This window comes from Wickerhamiella sorbophila (genome assembly GCF_002251995.1).
Source record: "Wickerhamiella sorbophila strain DS02 chromosome Unknown contig2, whole genome shotgun sequence".
NCBI lineage: Eukaryota > Fungi > Ascomycota > Dipodascomycetes > Dipodascales > Trichomonascaceae > Wickerhamiella > Wickerhamiella sorbophila.
This window is the reverse complement of record NW_020194005.1, coordinates 911,962-930,898: the sequence shown is the minus strand read 5'-3', so window position 1 is coordinate 930,898 and position 18,937 is coordinate 911,962. Positions and strand designations below refer to the sequence as shown.

Here is an 18,937-nt window from a genome sequence, read left to right as displayed (position 1 = left end):
AGCTACGGGAACTGGAACGACATGTGGTCATGAGTGCGCCAATCGATCGTTGGCGGCGCGGGGTCCTGGTCGCGCTCTGCTTCGCGGCCCTTTTGAGTCTTGTCGCGGTCTTTATCGTTCTTCTTGTTCTTTCGTTTACCACGCAAAAGGCTTTCAAGTCGGAAAGAGGAGTCAGAACCAGCAGGCTTAGACACAGTAGTGGCAGTCCCATGCTGCGACTTGCTTGTCTGAGGAGAGAAGCTTCTGTTTGCGTCACGGCGCGGGGAGCTTCGACTACTTGAATCAGGGTAATTGTCAGCGACTGTTGAGACTGAAGCAGAGCGGCGGAGTGATGATGTGGATGACGAACCATAGGGCTGGAGACCCCGACTGAAACTATCATCTGCAAAAAGATTACTCGCATAAGAACCGAAACGGCGATGACTGACAGCAGCGCTCCCACCGGCAGGTACTCCGAGAGGAGACTCAGGCGCAACAGTATCATCGAAGGTGTTGCGGAATGAAACCGCCGATTGTGTGCGGCCTAGGGATTGGTTTAGAATAAGAGAAACTTTCTTGTCGTAGAGCTGAGGGATCGAAATTCCTTCGTGCCGGTCATTTGTGAAACTTTCTGCGACACTACTCTCTGTGAAAGCTTGCGACGGCTTTCGACCATGATTATATCGTCTCATTCCGTAGTGATAACTTTCTCCATTAGTATCTCCAACATTGGTGAAGAACGTGTCCAGGTCATCTAATGTTGTGAGCATATTGTCCATTGAGGCCAGTCCGCCTGCAGTAGTAGATATACTGTCCATTCCTACCAAGGGTTCGTGGTATTCAGTGTAGTCGTCGTCACGTTCAAATCCAAAAGGAATTTCGTCAAGCTCGACCCTCGACGTTTGACTGGTGTCACAAGTGTAAAAGACCGCATGAATATTATGACGGACAATCTTAGCTGTCACAGCTGGCATGGGAATAGACCAGCCACTCTTTTCAGGGATACCATACAAGCTACTAGTCGTTTCATATTCCTTCACAAGCTGCTTAGAGCCCAAACTCATGCGCAGAATGTCCTTGTCTTGTTTTCCAACTACTAGGGAGCCAACTTCATCGAGTACCTCCAGCGTTTGCTCCACATATTCGGTTTGCAACAATCGAAGGAGAGGTGAAACGATATCAGCACCCAAAGAAGCCAGGTCACCATCACTGCGATAGTCGACTCGAGGGAATAACAGTTTGAGGACAGCCAGCGTCTCCGTTTTAACCCAGTCAATACTGTTCGACAAAGTTCCCATGAGGGTGAGCAGTATGGAGCTTAGGCTCATGCTGAACACGCTGCACAATGCCGAAACATACTGAGAAACGAAGTCACCTTTGGACCAGAATTTATTCATGCGGAAGGAATTCAAGATTCGAGCTAGTTGGGGGGAAGCAACAATGCACAAGCTTTCCAATAATTCTGCAGCCTCTAGAACGGTAGTGAAATCTTTGGTTTCCATAGCATGAGCAAAGCGAGGGAGATTCACCACCAAAGCTAGTGGAAGATAATGAATATCAACTAGCAGGTCATTTGGTGGGATCTTGAGTAGCTGCAACAAAACTTTATGACTCTGCTCGTAGCTGTTTGCTGATCTTAGCCCTAGTAGTACGAGTTTGAAAACAGGCACATACTCACCTTCCCATCTAGCAGGGAATGTATTCTGCAGTGTCGCAACCGTCTCTCCAGTAGTGAAATCCCACTTTTCCAAAAGCTTTGACATTGTAGATAAACTTTCAATGTATTCACGCTCGGAAACGGAACTTAAACTGACAACTGTAGCCCAGAAAAGTTGAGGGAACTGAAACAGTTTTTGGGGATCCAGGTGATCCACGACAGCATTCAGCGATATCAAAATCTGTAGTGAGAACATTTGAATCTCAGGCGACGTTTCAGAAATAGTTGGTGACAACCTAGCAAGCATATCGGCAAGCACTCCTTGATCAGTTTCAACTAATAAGCATCGATAAATTTGAAATGAGCGGCAAGCCACATGACGTACAGGGCATGATGTAGCCCACTTTACAGCCTCGACTGCCCATACCCGTTTAATGTCTGGATAGACTTTCTCCATTATACTAACAGTTGTCTTCACTAGTTTGATCAGCTGTTCAGGCGTTGTATCAACTGTCTTGCTTGTTGGTGCCAAATCCTCATATGACCACTCCAAACTTGAGGGGCCCTCGAGATAGTGTGTAAGCTCAACCATGGCCTCATATTGGTCGAAGGCATACATGCCCACTGTACTCAACAATGTTTTTCTCGCTTTAGTTTGTAATGTGCCCACAAAATGGTCTGCTAGACAAAAAGCAACGTGCAGAATGGTGGTCAGATTAGGACGGCCAACTTCTGTCGACGGAATAGTATCAGCGAGAAAAATAGCAGCAAGTTGAGCAAAAGAAAACGGCGGTAATGGTTGACTTGTGACATTGTGGGTGACCTTTTCTGAAGCAGCCACAATATAGTTCAGCTGAGCCACATGTGGATACATTTCTTCAGCCATATCAGTATCCAAATCTCGAAGAGTTTGCGATACCATCCAGCGAGGTTCAAGCAGTTTTTGCAGATACGCATAGACTGATGTCGCGGCAGGTGTTCCATTCAAAAAGTTGATCACACGGTGGCAGATCTCAATGAGTCCCATACTTCGCCGACAAAGACAAACATAGTACATGAATGAGATCACAATCTCAACATTTTTCGGTCCGTTAGGACCAGTACAAAGAGCTACCCAGAGTGCACTGACTTCGTTTGCGATCGTATCAGATAGTGTTGCAGAAATTTCCAACAAGTTCAAGAGTACCATAATAGACTCCGGATCCGTCATGTAACTCTCGAATGCAGCGCCATTGTGTGGAATAAAAGACACTGATTGTTTGAATTCAATATTTTGAACCCAAGGAAGTAGAACACTCAGTAGATCCCTGTACTCCATCTGATCGAGCTGAGAAAAAACTCTGCACAATTCAGAAAAGATTGTGTACGTTTCATCTATCCGAGATTTTGCCAGAGAAGCGCTGAGCCAAAAAATTTCCTGCTTCCAAACACTGGGGATTGAGGAAAGGGCATGCTGGCGGAACTCAGGGAAAGATGAGGCACCATATACACATTTTTCAACATGACGCAGAAGATGCAGAGCTTTAATGCGGGTGTCTACATCTGGGTCTCCGATTTTGAACAGCCCAAGTGCTAACAGCTGTGCACCATTGACGAATTTTGTGTCAGTGTCTTGAGCCAGGACAACATTTGCCAGACAATTGAAGTAGCTTCGAGGGACACCACGGTGAACGCCGCTGTTTCTGTAGCAATGGCCGACCACTTCGCCTACAAGCTGCGTGTTCTTGAGACTATGTGACAGCAGATTTGTGAGAGCAAATCGCCCTGCTTCCTGTAATGTATCACTCTTGAGCGATAAAAGAGTGTGTATTAGCCGCACACAACCTTCATCAACAATATTTTGCTTCATTCGATATTTGCAGAGTGCAGCAAGAGCCCAAGAAGTTGCTACGTCAAACTTGCGCTTATCATAGTCAAACGAAGCATCAACCAGCTGTTGCTCCTGTAGGTCTTTGGCCGATGCTATGACAGCTCGTTTCATTGCAGCTTCACGTGAGACGGCTGATGAGGCAGAGATACCGTAGGGCGACCAGCTCTCAATAAGTAGCCAGAGCTGGTCCAAGCAATTGTCAGCCACTATTGCTGCGTCCAAATTTGTATGAACATCGGTAAGAAGCCTGCAGTAGAATCGGCGCAAGCTTTGATAGCTGTAGTCAATTTGTAGGTAAGGTGCATTCAATAACAAAAAAATGCTGTGGAAAATACTCGAGAGCTCTGCCTTGATCCATTGATCCTGTTTGATTGTTTCATTTTTGAGGTTATGAGCGGTCAGAACAAAAATTTGTGTAATCTCTGTGACAATCCTTTGAGCACTGGGGGAGCCAGGACTCACATTTTGAGGAACAAATCTGCGCAAATCAGCGATCTTATTCTGAAGGACAGGTGAAAATACCTCGAGTAACACTTTGTATGTGTTAACATTGATGCAAGCGATGCCAGAGATAATAGCATCCACCACGACTTGGTGACCGACTCCTAGCAGGGGGATCAAAATCCGGAAAATTGATCGAGCCGATGTAACTCTCTGATGATGAAATGTAACTTTTTGAAGACTCTTTTTTCGACTGTGGCTGGGTGTTGAGGTCTGTTGTGGTACAAAGAGCTTCTGTTCGTCAGTAGTGGTAAGGGTAGTGCATGCAACCATCAAATAGATACGCCATTGATCGACAACAGTTTCAGCGTGCGTCCTCACAGGGTGTTTGACAGCAAACGAGGAGTTTGATGATCTAGAATGATGATCCACTACAGTTAAAACCACATCATGCATCCCAACCAGCCTCTCACAAATGATATTTCGGCAGATTGCAACGGGCATAGGGTAATCTTTGAAGCACAGGGCCATGATGTGCGGAAACAGTTTGAGCCAGATAGCGGAGTCAACACCATAATCTGAATCGGCAAGCCTGGCAATGGAAGCACCTTTCTTCGCCTTGAATTTATTGATCCGAGACCTCTCGGGCATGCTCAGCTCCAGTGGCGGAACCGATTCTTTAACAAGCCTGACGATCTCCATTTTTTCCAAAGCATCAATCACTCGAGGCGGGACACATTCCGAGGTGCCACTGAATTCAACAATGGCTTTGTCCATTTCTGTAATGAGCCACAAAACCCTCAAAGCTAGCATTCTGATTTCCTGGTCCTGTGAGCACAAAAAGTAGAGGCCATTTCCCTCAATCTCTTCGACGATTGGCCATAACATATTCAATGTCATTTCTTTACTGCTCTCATTAAACCCAGGGTCACCACGTTGTAGACGGGAAACCCAAATCTCCAGCAGACCGACGTATACTCTCAGCATGGGTAGGATTTCCAATGATGATGGCATTTCGTAGTTGGTAAAAAAACGCGAATCACACGCAAACATGTATTTCACGAAGTTGCTAACCACCAGTCTGATATCTCCAATTCGAGCGATTTGATTAAGCGAGACAGTGGCAGTGTGGGCAATGGTTGCTGAACGGTTGGCTACATTACGACAGAGCACATCAATGAACCGATGACCATCATGTGAAAACCATGCAAAACTTTGAAGTAAAGCAGCCATTAATTCCACACTTCCACGAGAACGGTTTGGTTGGGTTAAACCAACGAATTGAGTAACAGAATTTTGACGGGATACATGGTCCTCGGCTCTTGGTTCCTGGAGATGCTGCTCCACTATTCTTACCACTTGGCCCAGGCTGTTACCAAACAGCTCCAAACTTTCAACCAGCTCCTTTTTCAACGTTTTGGGAAGCAGAGTAGCTTTAGTGACATCGAAGTAGTAAGGTTTCTCAAAGGTGCTAATAGTCGGGAAAGGAAGGGGCTCAGCGGATGTCAAGTCTTCCATTATAGCCATATAGGCTCGCACAGCGACCAAGGCGCGTTCCGGAATAATGGAATCTGTAGAAACTGTAGGGTTTGCGACCACGCGATTGGCTTCACTGCCTACGAGTAGAGGGAACAAAATCTCGTCAATTGTCTTTTGTTGATATCCCTGGAATGCAACCCTGATAATGTAGACCGATGCGTTGATGGCACCAGGAGTGAACAAAGACCAATTCTTCCTGTTGTGTGAAAAAAGCAGTTTGTTTATAAGTGCTAGCTTTTTGGTTGTTTCATTCAATGTTTCTTTGCAACGGAAAATAAGAACCCATAGAAGCCGAGCTGCCGCACCATACAAAGCTGGGCAACGAGGCGACCACTTACCCTTCAACTTGGACAACTGCGATTCTAATAATTTCAACCAGTTATCGGCAAATAGTTCCTTGGGTGCAACAGACAATACCATGTGTGCGAGCTCAAAGCCGTGGTCCCATGACTTTTTCATAAGTTCCAATGCAAACTTGTATAGAGCGGTCATCGTAGTCTCCCAGACTGGATGGTTTGCTTCAACTGTCACCACGTTTGCAATAGGCTCAAACATAGTGCAAAGCACAGTTGCGTACTGATCGCGAAGAACAGCATTCTGGGTTTTAGAGAGGAACTTGACGATTGATTCGAGAAAATACGCAGACTCCTCAAGGCTATCTTCAGGGTAGATGCTGAGTTGTAAATACTTCATTGCCTGAATCAAGAAGACCACTTGTTGCTCCCTCGAAGAATCAACAACCTTGGGTAGCTTCTCTAGCTCGGAAAGAAATCGGTCTTCGACAATCGCAAATCTGAAGCTGGACATGCGTCCCAATAGCTTTGCGAGCGAAATCCAATTGGCCTTTCGAATGCTGGATTTAGCCAAAGCCTGCGGATTTGCTGCCAAGAGTTGTCTGAACACAATGTCCTCGAGTTTTTCACAAAGCTCGTTGCCAAGAACTTCTGGCGGAGTTTGTTCAACAACTTCTGTGAGCACACGACTCAAAACATAAATCGAGATCAAACTCCGACGTTCTGCCTGTATATAGTCCGGAGACTTGGACTGGCGAGCTACCGCATCTTGGTCGGACTTGGACTTGCGCCAGTACATGACACATTCAATGACTGGTTTTGGCCTGCGACGCGAGATGTGACCCAGTGACTTTATGATGCGGTCCAACTCTTCATCTACTCCTTCACCAAGAATAGAATCGAGGTTAACCTGGGAATCATCGGTCAACGAATCGAACATTGTCAACTTGCGCTCGGCATATCTAACAAATTGAGTGAATACAATGTGCAGTGCATATTCTGTGGACGGCTTTTCCACAGAATTTTTCTTGTCCTCCAGAACTGAGGGTGGCACGACCGCGGGAGTCACATCCTGGTAAACAACCGCACCTGACTCGAGCTCGGGGATTTCGATTTGGACAACTTCTTTATTCTCCATCCGGTGGATTCAAAAATATGATGGCTGTGGTCGTTAATAAATAGGTTTGGTGCCGCGGAAGTGTCGATTTAGGCGGATCCAATGCAAACGGGTGGCTCAAAAACAACAAAGACAAAATGTACCCGTAAATGCTGGCAAGGCGTTGCTGTACTTGAAGAATGCAAAAATTCAACCGCTTGATACGTGTGGGCTTGTCCAAAATAGTCTGTCAAAGACTAGCAATCCACAGAGGTAATTTAAAAACAAAAAAACTAGGTTTGGATCGATTGCCTCCTGGTTCTGACTAAACCTAATAAGATCCCAAGCGTAGCCGAGTGCAGATCTAGTTAGGAATCTGGGGTATTATAGCGCGAAAAGGTATCTTGCTAATATTGTGCTTAAATTATAAATGCTTGCATTATGAACATATGTTGGAGAGGGCATACTAGCCAAACATATCATTCCATGACAGCCGTTTTCTGACGGCATTCGAGAAGCCCTCTCTGTAGCTAATCCAGACTTTGTTCTGCTGGATGACAGCGGGTTCAATTGTATCTCTAGAGAAAAAGTTGCTGGACATTTTGGACTCAGGCTTAGGAACAGCCTGCTGACTTGCAGCCTGAGTTGGAGAAGCCCTAATCTGAAGGCGCTTTGCTTCATCGAATGCGCGTTTCAGATGGCTTCTGTGCACGAACTTGCCGTGAGCTGCGAAATCCATCTGGTCAGTACTCAGGCAGCATGCCAGATTAATGGGGGGATCTAGACGGTGTATCAAGGACCCGTTTTCGAGTTTTTCTGTAAACAATCGAATGCCTGCATCGGTCAATGACTGTTGGCAGGAGACAAGAACTGCCTTTTGCTGCGGAGTGGGCACGTTGTTGACCTCAGGGTTTGCCAGCTGCCATACGTAAGGAACCAGCTCCCTGCGATAGGAATTCAAACAAAACATAGATCTTGTAGCTGTCGATGCTTTATGGCGTGCTTCCTGGGTGAGGGTCATTGTTCGCTTCTTCTCTTCGAAGAGCTTTGGAGGGCGCTCGTACTTCATTGGGCCGTTACTTAGCGAAGAGAAGTTCAAAAACATGTGATTGATGGCGACTGCTGCATACTCACTTGCTGCATTAAACCGTCGGCTGTCAACAAGCGCGTACCAATCGCCCATGCTAGCTGGTTTCAGCATCCTGTCGTCAACATAATACGCATTTGTATACTGTGAAAAACAGCTATCAAAGAGCTTTTCAACTTCTCCGTACGCATCAAGTTTCAAATTGAGGTCTTTGGCTTCCTTATTGAAAACTGACAATGTCATCTCCGCCAAGGATTTTGTGGAATCTTTATACGAGATCGATCTATCGCCTCCAAACTGCAAACGATTTAGACAGGCTCTAAAGTCACAGCCAGTCTCCTGGATATCTCTCAGCAGCACAGAGGTTGGTGTTCTTAGACCCTCTTTTCGGTTGATCTCTTCCAACTGTGACAGGAGCCGGTTCGGAGATGAGGGTGGAAAATAAACAATCTCACAATACTGTCGTAAGTCAAAAAGCGTGCGGGTGAATGCCTCATTGCACACACAAATAATTGGCCGCTGGAGAAGATGGTCCTTGGCCTTTTTGCCTTTCGTCGAAACGCCTTTGACTTTCCTGGCATCAGCCTTCAGTAACTCAATTAAACATCTTACAAAACCAGACTCGGCGCCATCCACTTCATCGGCCAAAATGCACACTGGCTTATTGGATACTGCCTGGTGGCTGAATAGTGCGCTTGAGATCTTTTGCTGCACTGCAGCAGCGCCTCGATCGTCTGAGGCGTTGATTTCAAGAACATCAAAGCCCTCAATTCTGGCCATGACTTGCACTGAGCTTGTTTTTCCGGCTCCTGGAGGGCCATGAACTAGAAGAATTTTTTTCAACGGTCGACCAAACTCGTCTGTGTGGTCCGATTCTGGAACCTCGAGGTCAAATGCGATAGGACGCCAGCGGGAAATCCAGCGAAGAATTTGGCGTTGCACATCCTGAGAGCCTCTCAAATCCAAGTAGCATGTCGGGGCATATTTATCGGTAAACAGCACATCCGTTTTACAGGTCTTTGGCAAAGTGTCAACACTGCGACGCGTATCGGGAGCGTCTAGTGCGCGAAGCATGTCATAAATTGGCACGCCAAAATGCTCGGTGGAGCCGAATGTTGTTTCACTAGATCTAGCTGTGTTTCGTTGTCTTTTGGGCAACGGTTCAGCAGGAATTGCTTCCTCTGGCTGCCGTTTGATCGACGTGCTCTGCTGGAACAGAAAGCTCATTTCCGCGTGATTACGAAAAAAAGTCAGCGCTTTATAAGAGCCCAAGTTACAGGGCCAACTGTTAGGTCGCACAGGCCAAGTTTATACAAAAATGAGCCGTAATTCCAGGCTCACAGCAATCATATCGACTGGTATACTGTCAAGGGCTAATCGCACCTTAGACTCGCGCATAAACCAAAATCGTGATGTCACGTGAGTGACTGCAATTTCCCGGTACTTCAAACCTCCTAAAATCTCGATCAAGGCAAACTTCTGGGATCATCAATCTTGTCACAATTATCTACATACATATAGTAGAGGTCCTAGCACTATTTGATCCTTCTATTGCTTGCTGGGCCCTCATCTCCACCCCACACTCGGCTGACCAATATTTCTTTCCAAAGCTTTTCGTCAACTCAAAGTGCCTACCATGCAATCTCTCATCAATGAGTATATGCTCGATAACGAGAACGCTGAGGCAACTGCTCAATCACTTGCACAAGCAGTAGGGCCGGATAATATTCTAGAGTTCATTCGACTTCTTGGCGACCAGCTAGTTCAGCAAGATGACAATGTCCGGCTGCGAGCTACATGTTGTTTATCGGACACCCTTAAGCACATCACAGGGCTTAATCGACAGCAAATTGAAGTAATTGGAACATTCCTGACGGACCGTCTGGATGATTCGGCTTGCCTGCTTCCAGTCAGTACAGGTTTACTGACGCTGGCAAATCTTTCGAACTTTCCGTCGTCTCTTGCATCAATAATTTTGGAGCGTCTTGTAGATATTGAGGTGAGACGGGAACCGCAAGTCAAGCGTAATGCCATTCTCAGGCTTTTGGATGCCCTCAGTAAGTTTAAAAGTCCGTCTTTTGTCAAAACCTATGTCGATCTCGCCTCGGGCGAAAAAGACCCAGAAAACCTTATGCTACTGTTATCTTTGAATCAAAAGATCCTCAGTAACTATACACTGAGCTCCTCCGAAAAAGAAGACATTTTTGATTTGTCTTTCTGTTATTTCCCGGTTACATTTACCCCACCAAAGAACATGCCCTACAAAATTACTGCCGAAGAAATAAAGGAGCAGCTTCGCCAAACTCTGATCAATCCTAGTATCGCAGAGTATACTATTCCAGGGCTCATCTCGAAGCTAACTGCGATCAGCATCACAACCAAAGTCGAGACGCTAAGCACCCTCGAGGCATGTTTGAAGGCCCTAGATGCTGGCCAGCTCCACGCTTACTGGCTTCAAGTTTGGGACGGGGTCAAGTATGAGGTTTTACATGGAACTATTGAGAATGAGACTCACGAATCTGCCATCAATGTCCTTCGTTGCTTAATTACTCAGGGTGATGAGTTCACCGAAGTTGTTCAAAAGGAGTTTACGAATTTGACAAATCCTAAACTTGGCGTGCAAGTTGCACATCTTATTGTGGGCGTAACTGAGGGATATCCTAGAGAGTTTGAGCTTCTCGCAAATGCAGCGGTCGAAACAGTTGTTGATGGTCCGGCAAACGAACTCAATTCAAGAGTGCCGATCATTAACGTGCTCTTGAAGTCATCTTACCCAGTTCCTCAAGGAGACTCTATTCTCTCAGTTTTACTGGCCGGTGTTGACGGTGATGTCGATTTTGCCAAAGACGCTATTCAAGGACTCGGCCTGCTGGCACTGCAAAGCGTGGAGTTCTCCCCGCTCATCATTCAAAAACTCACGGCTCTTTTAAATAACCCCCAATACGAAGAAACTGCTCTTGAAGTTCTTATCACTTTGGCAAAACCTCGCAGTGGACCCATGGTCGAGAATTTTTTGTCTGTGTTGTTGTCAGAACTATCAGAAAATTGGGACCCGGCTAACGCCCGCATTCTCAACATCCTTGCAAAGACATCTGTTTCAAAGGAGCTCCTTACCAAACTAACGGTGCGTTTGTACAACCGTGCCTTGGCCTCTACAGAAACTGATTATGTCGTTGCAATGCTGCATTGTCTGGTAACCGCTGCGGGCCATCTAGACAAGTCTGAATTGTCCAGCTTTTACGATACAGTTTTCCCATTTTTGAAAGAGTTTGTTATTTCCTCGTCCTCACCAGCGTTTCAAGCAAACATCGCCATTGACCAAGCCTGTCAACTCGGCGAGATCGCTGGCCGCGCTATTCCCTCGTCAGGACAAGCCCAGTATGTCGGCAAAATTCAAGAATTGTTTACAAAAAAAACTCATTTATTTGGTAAACGACCAACCAACTTGATGAGCCTGTTTGTTAGTTTTATCGTGGCTTTGGACGAGCCTCCTCGTGTTGATATTAGTTTTGTGGACCTTGCAGACACCCTTTCACACTCAAATGATATCTATGAGCGTAGTGGCTATCTCAGACTAGTTTCCGTGGCTGCGAACAAGTGGCCTCAGCTTTACGGTGATGTTGATTTGTATATTCAATGGCTCAAAAAGAGCATTGAGACAGACAGTCCTAGTTTGCTCAACTCACTAGAATTGTTGGCTTGGCTTGGTCGAGGGTTCATTCTGCGGAATGATCCGAAAGGGTTTGAAATCGCAAACTATCTTACCGGCCTGCTCGTTCACCCCACGCTTGGCCAATTTGCAGCCAAGGTTTTTGGTGTCTTGCTGGCAAAAGATCGGTTATTGGTGAAAGACAATGGTATAGTTGTTCGCCAACTATTCAGACAACGACTCTTAGTCGAACAACTTGATATCCTGGTGGAAGGAGCTAGAGGACCATGTCGAGTGAACTACATGATCGCCCTTGGTGCAATTTTGCGCTACTCACCTGCTAAAGCATTGATCCCTCACCTGCCTAAGGTACTGCCTATTATCCTGGAAAGCTTTGATATACCATACGAAGCTGTGCAATTGGCGGCTATCGGCGCAGTGCTGGTAACTCTATCTGATGCCAGTAAACTGTTCGCCGCTCACCTAGATGCTCTGATTCCTGGTCTTCTTGCTGTTTCCAGCAAGCCTGAACTGTCTGCAACCGTTCGATCAACGGCTCTGTCGACATTGGCGGAAATTGCAAACGTACTCGGTTCCGGGGCAGTCGAACCTTACCGCCAGCAGGTGATTTCAGGCCTTGTTCCAGCCCTCGGGGACCCCAAACGATCCGTCAGAAGACAAGCAGCACGTTGCCGCCAAGCTTACTATTCGTGAACCAAAATATATATTAAATACTAAATGCATAGACTTCAAATTAAAGAGACGCGTCTCGACACCATGTATATGCTTCGTGCAGGTTTCATAGTTAAGGGGTAAGGGTTGGTGGTATTGGGCGGGAGGGAAAAAAAAGCTCTTTGTGGGTTAATAATAAGCTGTCAGACTGGATCTAGGTGCGTAAAATTTCGCTTTCGATTGAGAAGGTTTGATAAAATACGGACAATTAGCCTCTGAGTGCTTTCCAGATTGCTACTATTGATTGGGTCCCAAGCTTCCCTTCCGTTTCAAAGCGCTCACAAAGTACGTGACGAAGGAGGCAAGCTATTTTTAAATTCACTGCCAATCGCACAAGCTGAAGCTTTACATTTCGCTACCAGCTTCGTACTTGCTTAGCTTTCACGCTCGGTCGATTGTAAAGTATAACGCTACTACTTTGTACCCAGTATCATGTCGACCTCATCGTGTCCCACCCCTGTGTGCCCCGTTTGCAAAGCTCACGAGACTTGTCGGTTTATCCTTCAATCCGTGAATGAATGCTCAGTAGCGGTTTGCCAATCGACAGGATCATCTTCTTCCAATGCCGGCGCCATTGCTGGCGGTGTCGTTGGAGGTATTGTGGGGTTACTGCTCCTCGTGGGTGTTGGGCTTTGGTTCTATTTTAGAAACCGCCGCTCTGATGATATGAGCTTGTTGAGTGAGAAATATGCCAGTGACGGTTCGCCATTTGAAAACAGGTCCCATCGTCCATCAGTGGCTGCCAGTATCACAACTGTCAACACGAACCAGGCCAGAGAATCTAATGTCATTCCGGTTGCTTATATCCCAGGCGTAGCGGTTTTACCACCCATGGGCGAGCGAGGTTCTGGAATACCATCGATTCGCAACTCTATTGCGACCACAAATTATCGTGCGTCCGTTCCCGAAATGGTAATGGCCGTCCAGGGGCAACCCAACCTTATTCAAATTACCGGAGACCCCACGTTGTCTAATGCCTCCTTGAACTCAATGCGGCCGCCTCCACCACCAATGTCCCGTAAATCGTCGCAAGCTTCAACAAATGGGTCCGCGCGTTCAGGGCGATCGGGGCGATCGGTTGGAGTCGGCTCCCGCCCAGAGAATGGTTCTGGTGACGTTGGAAGCACTATGGTCGCCATTCCTGAAGATTCTACACCAAATGTGGTTCCTTTACCACGAATGCACCCCCCAAACTTGGTGGGAGAATCAGTATACTCATCGCGGGTTTCCTCGACGTGGTCCTCGCACGAAAGAATGAGCACCGTCAGCCACGCGTCTTCGACCGGCGAGTACCTTTCGCAGCTTCCGGAGGAGGCTTATTTATATCACGGCGGTGGTTTCGACTCATCCAGCGCCCGTAACTCAAACGCTGTCGAGAGGGAGGATCTTGACTGATACCAAAGAGACCAACAAGGACCAGACTATGGCTCTGGTAAAGATGGGTCGGAAAGTTTTAATACACATATATATATTTTCTTTATACGTTTATATCATGTGTTGATGTCATGAGGTCATGAATAAAATAGTGTTGAAACAAGCATTTAGTAATGCGGAGATGGTACGTCGGTATCGAAGTGAACCACTTAGTGGTGGTGGAAGATTCGACTAACCGAATGCACTGCGTACTGCGTAGCACTCTTGACGGAGCTAAGACTGTTCTTTTCTAGCTGGCCGTAAAGTACAGAGTATTGAGAGCTAGTAGAAGTAGAGGGACGAATATAAGCGCTAGTATTAAGAGGGGCAGGCATATTTGAGATGGTGCGGAACAATCAGGCCATGGGGCCCTTATATAGTTGAACAAAAACATGCAACATTTCAAACCTAACCTTGCGAGTCATCGTTTAAACATTTTCTCCGCAGATGATCCTAGTCACTGGGGGGTTTTCTCGGGCTGGAAAGTTCTTCCATAGGTAGAGTAAAAATTTTGAAACCCGTACAATGCTTTTTGGAGAGCTTAAAGTGGTCAGAATCATTTTTCCCCGGGACTGTTTATCCGGCAGTGAAAATATTTCGTGATCCTTCTGCATGCAGGCGGTGGAGGCGCAGGAGATGGGTCGTCGGAGTTGCCCGGTGGCGAAGCTCACCTTTGCTGTTTGGCTATTTTCGCAATGAAGGGCTCCTAAGTACTACTCTGCTGAAAGAGACCCCCTTCCGTGCCCATATCAATGAATTTTAAACAATTTTGGAGCCAGTTTTGACTAGAGAGATCGCGACTTTGCTATGGGCGTCCCAACGGCTCTGGAAAAACCACGATCGCCTCACGTGACAATTTTCGGGAAAAAAGACCACTAACATATGAGATCTAGTGACTTTTCAGCTATAATTACACAAAAGTTTTCGCGGTTTGACTTGTTTAGAGTGACTGGACGAGATATCCAATGTGCTCTACATGGTTGCTATGTCCAGCTGGTGTGTATGAGCCATCTTAGAGTCATTAGTATGCATATGCGTCTCGTATATGAAAAAGGGTTGTTCGTAGCCCCAACGGAGATTTGGACGCAGATCGGGTAATTACTGTTGATGGCCCGACTTTTGTGCAAACTTTACCCAGCGGAAAGTGATCGTCTTTCCGTACATGTACTGTTCTACACTAGTTGACAGACTTGCTTGAGTAACCTAGATCTATATCACCACACATGGATATTGGAGTCATAGTCGAAATATGCTGAAACTATCAAGGTCCTTGAGGAACCAGGTACTATTGCGGCCTTTATACAATTGATGCGAACACGGTATTACCTACTCGCAGAGATTTCAAGAATAAAATATCTCATAATTTTCTAATTTGAGTTTATCCGAGCTCATGCTAGCCGAGCTGCAGGCCTGCTAAAGGACTTGACGTCCGCACTTCAAATTCCTTGTAAAAGTCGATCTTCCAGGACCAAATTCCTACAGGCGATAGCGGAGTTCCTCGCCTGAAAAATAAGCTGACTAAAATAGACCAAGACGGACTCCGTTGTGTGCCTACTTGTGCTGCTTGATTACATTTATTTACACGCTCCACCAGCGGGCTGAAATTCCGCATTGTGCCAGATCTGCAAAATTAGAATCTTGCTAAGTTGACTCAAACGAAATGGAAAGGTTTGGGCGCAGTATTTCATATAGTTTTTGACCAAATTTTCATTTCAATTCGGTTTAAGAGCACGAAAATAACCGTGGAGATGTTTATCACGTGCAACAGGAACAGTAATCTCGCGCAACCCACCAACCTGCGGGTGTTGATTTAGAGCTATAGAATACGGTTGGGTTAGTACGCTGGGCCACCCGATTGTTGAAAAAATGGGGGAGATCGAACTTTAATATCGAAATAAAAAGTACGTGGATTGAGCTAGGGATATCAGAGTTTCTTGCGAGTTTCGCCGCTCTTGAGCACACTCTGATTGCGCATGGGTATGGACGTTTGAGCGCGATTATCGGGTTGCCGACAATTGCTACCATTAAGTTAGTGATGAAAAGCCCAATTTTTGCAAAAAAGGTATGATATCCACACGATTAATCTAGTCCTTTGTAATTGTGGTAAATTCGAAACGCATACCTCGGTGTACAGCTGTATTTCGTCTCCTCTACGTTATATTGCCTTTACTGCAGCCTGCAGCGATTCACTGGCGTTGCTCTCTCCTGCTGAGTCAACCGATCTGGACAGAGTAGTTATTAAGTCATCCTCCCCGGAAGTTTGGCACCTACTTACCATGACTTTCACTGAGGTCGACGAGAGACTTGTTAATACTATCCGTACTTTGGCTGCCGACATTGTCGCCAAGTCCAAATCTGGCCACCCTGGTGCTCCCATGGGCATGGCCCCTATGGCCTCCGTGCTTTTCAACCGGGTTATGAACTTCAACCCCGCCAACCCTAACTGGTTGAACCGTGATCGTTTTGTTCTCTCTAACGGCCACGCCTGTGCCCTGCAGTATATCCTGTTGCACTTGTATGGCTACAACTACTCTATCGAAGATCTTAAAACTTTCCGCCAGCTCAACTCCAAGTGCCCCGGTCACCCCGAAGCTGAGTTGGAGGGCGTTGAGGTCACCACTGGTCCTCTCGGCCAAGGTATTGTAAATGCTGTCGGTTTGGCTATTGCCGAAAGACACATGGCTGCCACTTTCAACCGCCCCGGCTACGAGCTCATCAATAACTACACCTACTGCTTTGTTGGTGATGGTTGCCTGATGGAGGGTGTTGCTTCTGAGGGTATGGCCCTTGCTGGCCACTTGCAGCTTGGTAAGCTCATTGCTTTCTACGATGACAATCATATCACTATCGATGGTGACACTGACGTTGCTTTCACTGAGGACGTTGAGGCCCGTGTTAAGGCATACGGCTGGCACACCCTGCACGTCAAGAACGGTGACAGCGACCTCAATGGCATTCTTGCCGCCATTGAGGAGGCCAAGTCTACTCCTGACATGCCCACTTTGATCCGCGTTACCACTACCATTGGTTATGGCTCTGTTAACGCTGGTACCCACGGTGTCCACGGCTCGCCCTTGAAGCCCGACGACATTGCTCAGCTCAAGACTAAGTTTGGCTTCGACCCCAACGAGAAGTTTGTCGTGCCCACTGAGGTTACTGACTACACTGCCAAGAAGATCAAGGCTGGTGCTGAGGCCGAGGCTCAATGGAATAATCTTTTCGAGAAGTACTCTAAGGAGTACTCCAAGGAGGCTTCCGAGCTTATCCGCCGCTGCAACAAAAAGCTCCCCGCTGGCTGGGAGAAGGCTCTGCCCGTCTACAGCCCCAAAGACGATGCCGTTGCTTCTCGTAAACTGAGTGAGACCGTTTTGACCAAGCTGTACGATGTTCTTCCTGAGCTTATTGGCGGTTCTGCTGATTTGACTGGCTCCAACTTGACTCGTCCCAACCAGGCCATTGACTTCCAGCCTCCTAACTTGAAGATTGGCGAGTGGGCTGGTCGTTACGTGCGCTACGGTGTCCGTGAGCACAGCATGGGTGCCGTCATGAACGGTATTTCTGCCTACGGTGGCCTTATCCCTTACGGTGGTACTTTCTTGAACTTTGTTTCATATGCTGCTGGTGCCGTCCGCCTCAGTGCTTTGTCTGGTCACCAGGTCATCTGGGTTGCCACCCACGACTCTATTGGTCTTGGTGAGGATGGTCCTACCCACCAGCCTATTGAGACTCTTGCTCACTTCCGCGCTGTGCCTAACCTCATGGTCTGGCGTCCAGCTGACGGTAATGAGACCTCCGCTGCATACAAAGTTGCGTTGGAGACCCAGCACACTCCCTCTCTGCTTGCTCTTTCTCGTCAGAACCTGCCCCAGCTTGAGGGTTCTTCTATCGAGAAGGCTTCCAAGGGTGGTTATGTCCTCCACGATGTCGAGAACCCCAGCTTGATCATTGCCTCCACCGGTTCCGAGGTTGGCATTGTCGTTGATGCTGCCAAGCTTCTCGAGTCCCAGGGTCACCGTGTTCGCGTTGTTTCTATGCCCGATTTCTACACCTTTGACAACCAGTCTCCCGAGTACCAGCTTAGCGTCTTCCCTGACGGTGTTCCCGCCATGTCTGTGGAGGTTCAGTCTGCCTTCGGTTGGTCCAAGTACACCCACGAGCACTTCAACCTCGACCACTTTGGTGTTTCTGCTCCTTATGACCAGGTTTATGCTGCTCTTGAGTTCACTCCTGAAGGCGTTGCCAAGCGCGCTCTCAAAACCATTGAGTACTACAAGTCTTCTAAGCCTGCTTCTCGTGTCAAGCATGCCTTCACACACCTTGTGCAGACCGGCCCTGGCCCCTTCTCCACTCGTGAGCGTGGTGCCAAATAAATAGATAGGTAGTTTTACTACAGACATTAGTTACTTACTGCCGTTTTCTCGCTTACATAGCCGCGAAAATCCCCCAGCCCGTTGACGCATGGATTGGTGGGATACAGGTCCCCTGGCGTTTCTGGTGGTGGCCTCGGTGTGCGTTCTAGCGGCTAGAAATATACCGTGGCTGAGTCCACTGCTCAACTACGGCAAATCGTACAGGTCTACACGAGGCCCCTTTGCGTTTCTATTTAATTTAACTGTTCCGAGGACCGCCTTTTGGCACTTTTATGCTACAAGCATTGTCTGCTGTATGTTTGAAGTACTTTCATATGGGTGGTCCTGGCGGCGAGCCCTGCTGCTGGTGCAGTCAGCTAGGCGTTTAGCCGAAAACTGGTGGCTTTTCCCCCCCAGCACCGCCCGTATGCATTTGGCACACTATCTTGTTGGTCATGGGTTTTACATGTGCGAAGCTTTGGCTGGTGGTCCGGCAGATCATGAAACATCGCTGCTTTTCCCTAAACTGGTGGGTCTGGTGGGGTTCGTGCTGGCAAGCATAGGCCAGCATTTATGCCACCGGACAATCGCATCCACCAAACGGTATCGTCTGCCTCAATTCTTTATAAAAGATGTTGCATCACCCCACTATCTTTTCGAGATCCTAATTTATGTGTCGATTCTTTATTTTACACCCACCTGGCCGTTCGCTTTCATGTCGGTGGTTTGGGCCCACATCATTCTATCCACATCTGCAGCACAGTCATGCAAGTTCTACAACGCTCAGGGAACCACCGTGCGCTATTCCATGTATCCATATATAATGTGATGT

The 18,937-nt window shown here is 47.2% G+C and overlaps 5 protein-coding genes across 5 annotated transcripts; 3 read left to right on the top strand and 2 right to left on the bottom strand.

Annotated features, from left to right (window-relative positions):
• Positions 1 to 2: 2 nt before the first annotated feature.
• B9G98_03810 (Cell morphogenesis protein PAG1) lies at positions 3 to 6,917 on the bottom strand (the record flags this gene model as incomplete). The annotated part of the gene is made up of 1 exon (XM_024810367.1): positions 3 to 6,917. The coding sequence occupies one exon, from the start codon at positions 6,915 to 6,917 to the stop codon at positions 3 to 5; it is 6,915 nt and encodes a 2,304-aa protein (XP_024666135.1).
• Positions 6,918 to 7,341: 424 nt separating this feature from the next.
• On the bottom strand, positions 7,342 to 9,189 carry B9G98_03809 (Chromosome transmission fidelity protein 18; the record flags this gene model as incomplete). The annotated part of the gene is made up of 1 exon (XM_024810366.1): positions 7,342 to 9,189. The coding sequence occupies one exon, from the start codon at positions 9,187 to 9,189 to the stop codon at positions 7,342 to 7,344; it is 1,848 nt and encodes a 615-aa protein (XP_024666134.1).
• A 409-nt stretch (positions 9,190 to 9,598) lies between these two features.
• Positions 9,599 to 12,325, top strand: B9G98_03808 (MMS19 nucleotide excision repair; the record flags this gene model as incomplete). The annotated part of the gene is made up of 1 exon (XM_024810365.1): positions 9,599 to 12,325. One exon carries the CDS (start codon positions 9,599 to 9,601, stop codon positions 12,323 to 12,325), a length of 2,727 nt encoding a protein of 908 aa, XP_024666133.1.
• Positions 12,326 to 12,775: 450 nt separating this feature from the next.
• B9G98_03807 (hypothetical protein) lies at positions 12,776 to 13,738 on the top strand (the record flags this gene model as incomplete). Its single annotated transcript, XM_024810364.1, has 1 exon — positions 12,776 to 13,738. One exon carries the CDS (start codon positions 12,776 to 12,778, stop codon positions 13,736 to 13,738), a length of 963 nt encoding a protein of 320 aa, XP_024666132.1.
• A 2,294-nt stretch (positions 13,739 to 16,032) lies between these two features.
• On the top strand, positions 16,033 to 18,126 carry B9G98_03806 (Transketolase 1; the record flags this gene model as incomplete). Its single annotated transcript, XM_024810363.1, has 1 exon — positions 16,033 to 18,126. One exon carries the CDS (start codon positions 16,033 to 16,035, stop codon positions 18,124 to 18,126), a length of 2,094 nt encoding a protein of 697 aa, XP_024666131.1.
• Between the last annotated feature and the right edge of the window lie 811 nt (positions 18,127 to 18,937).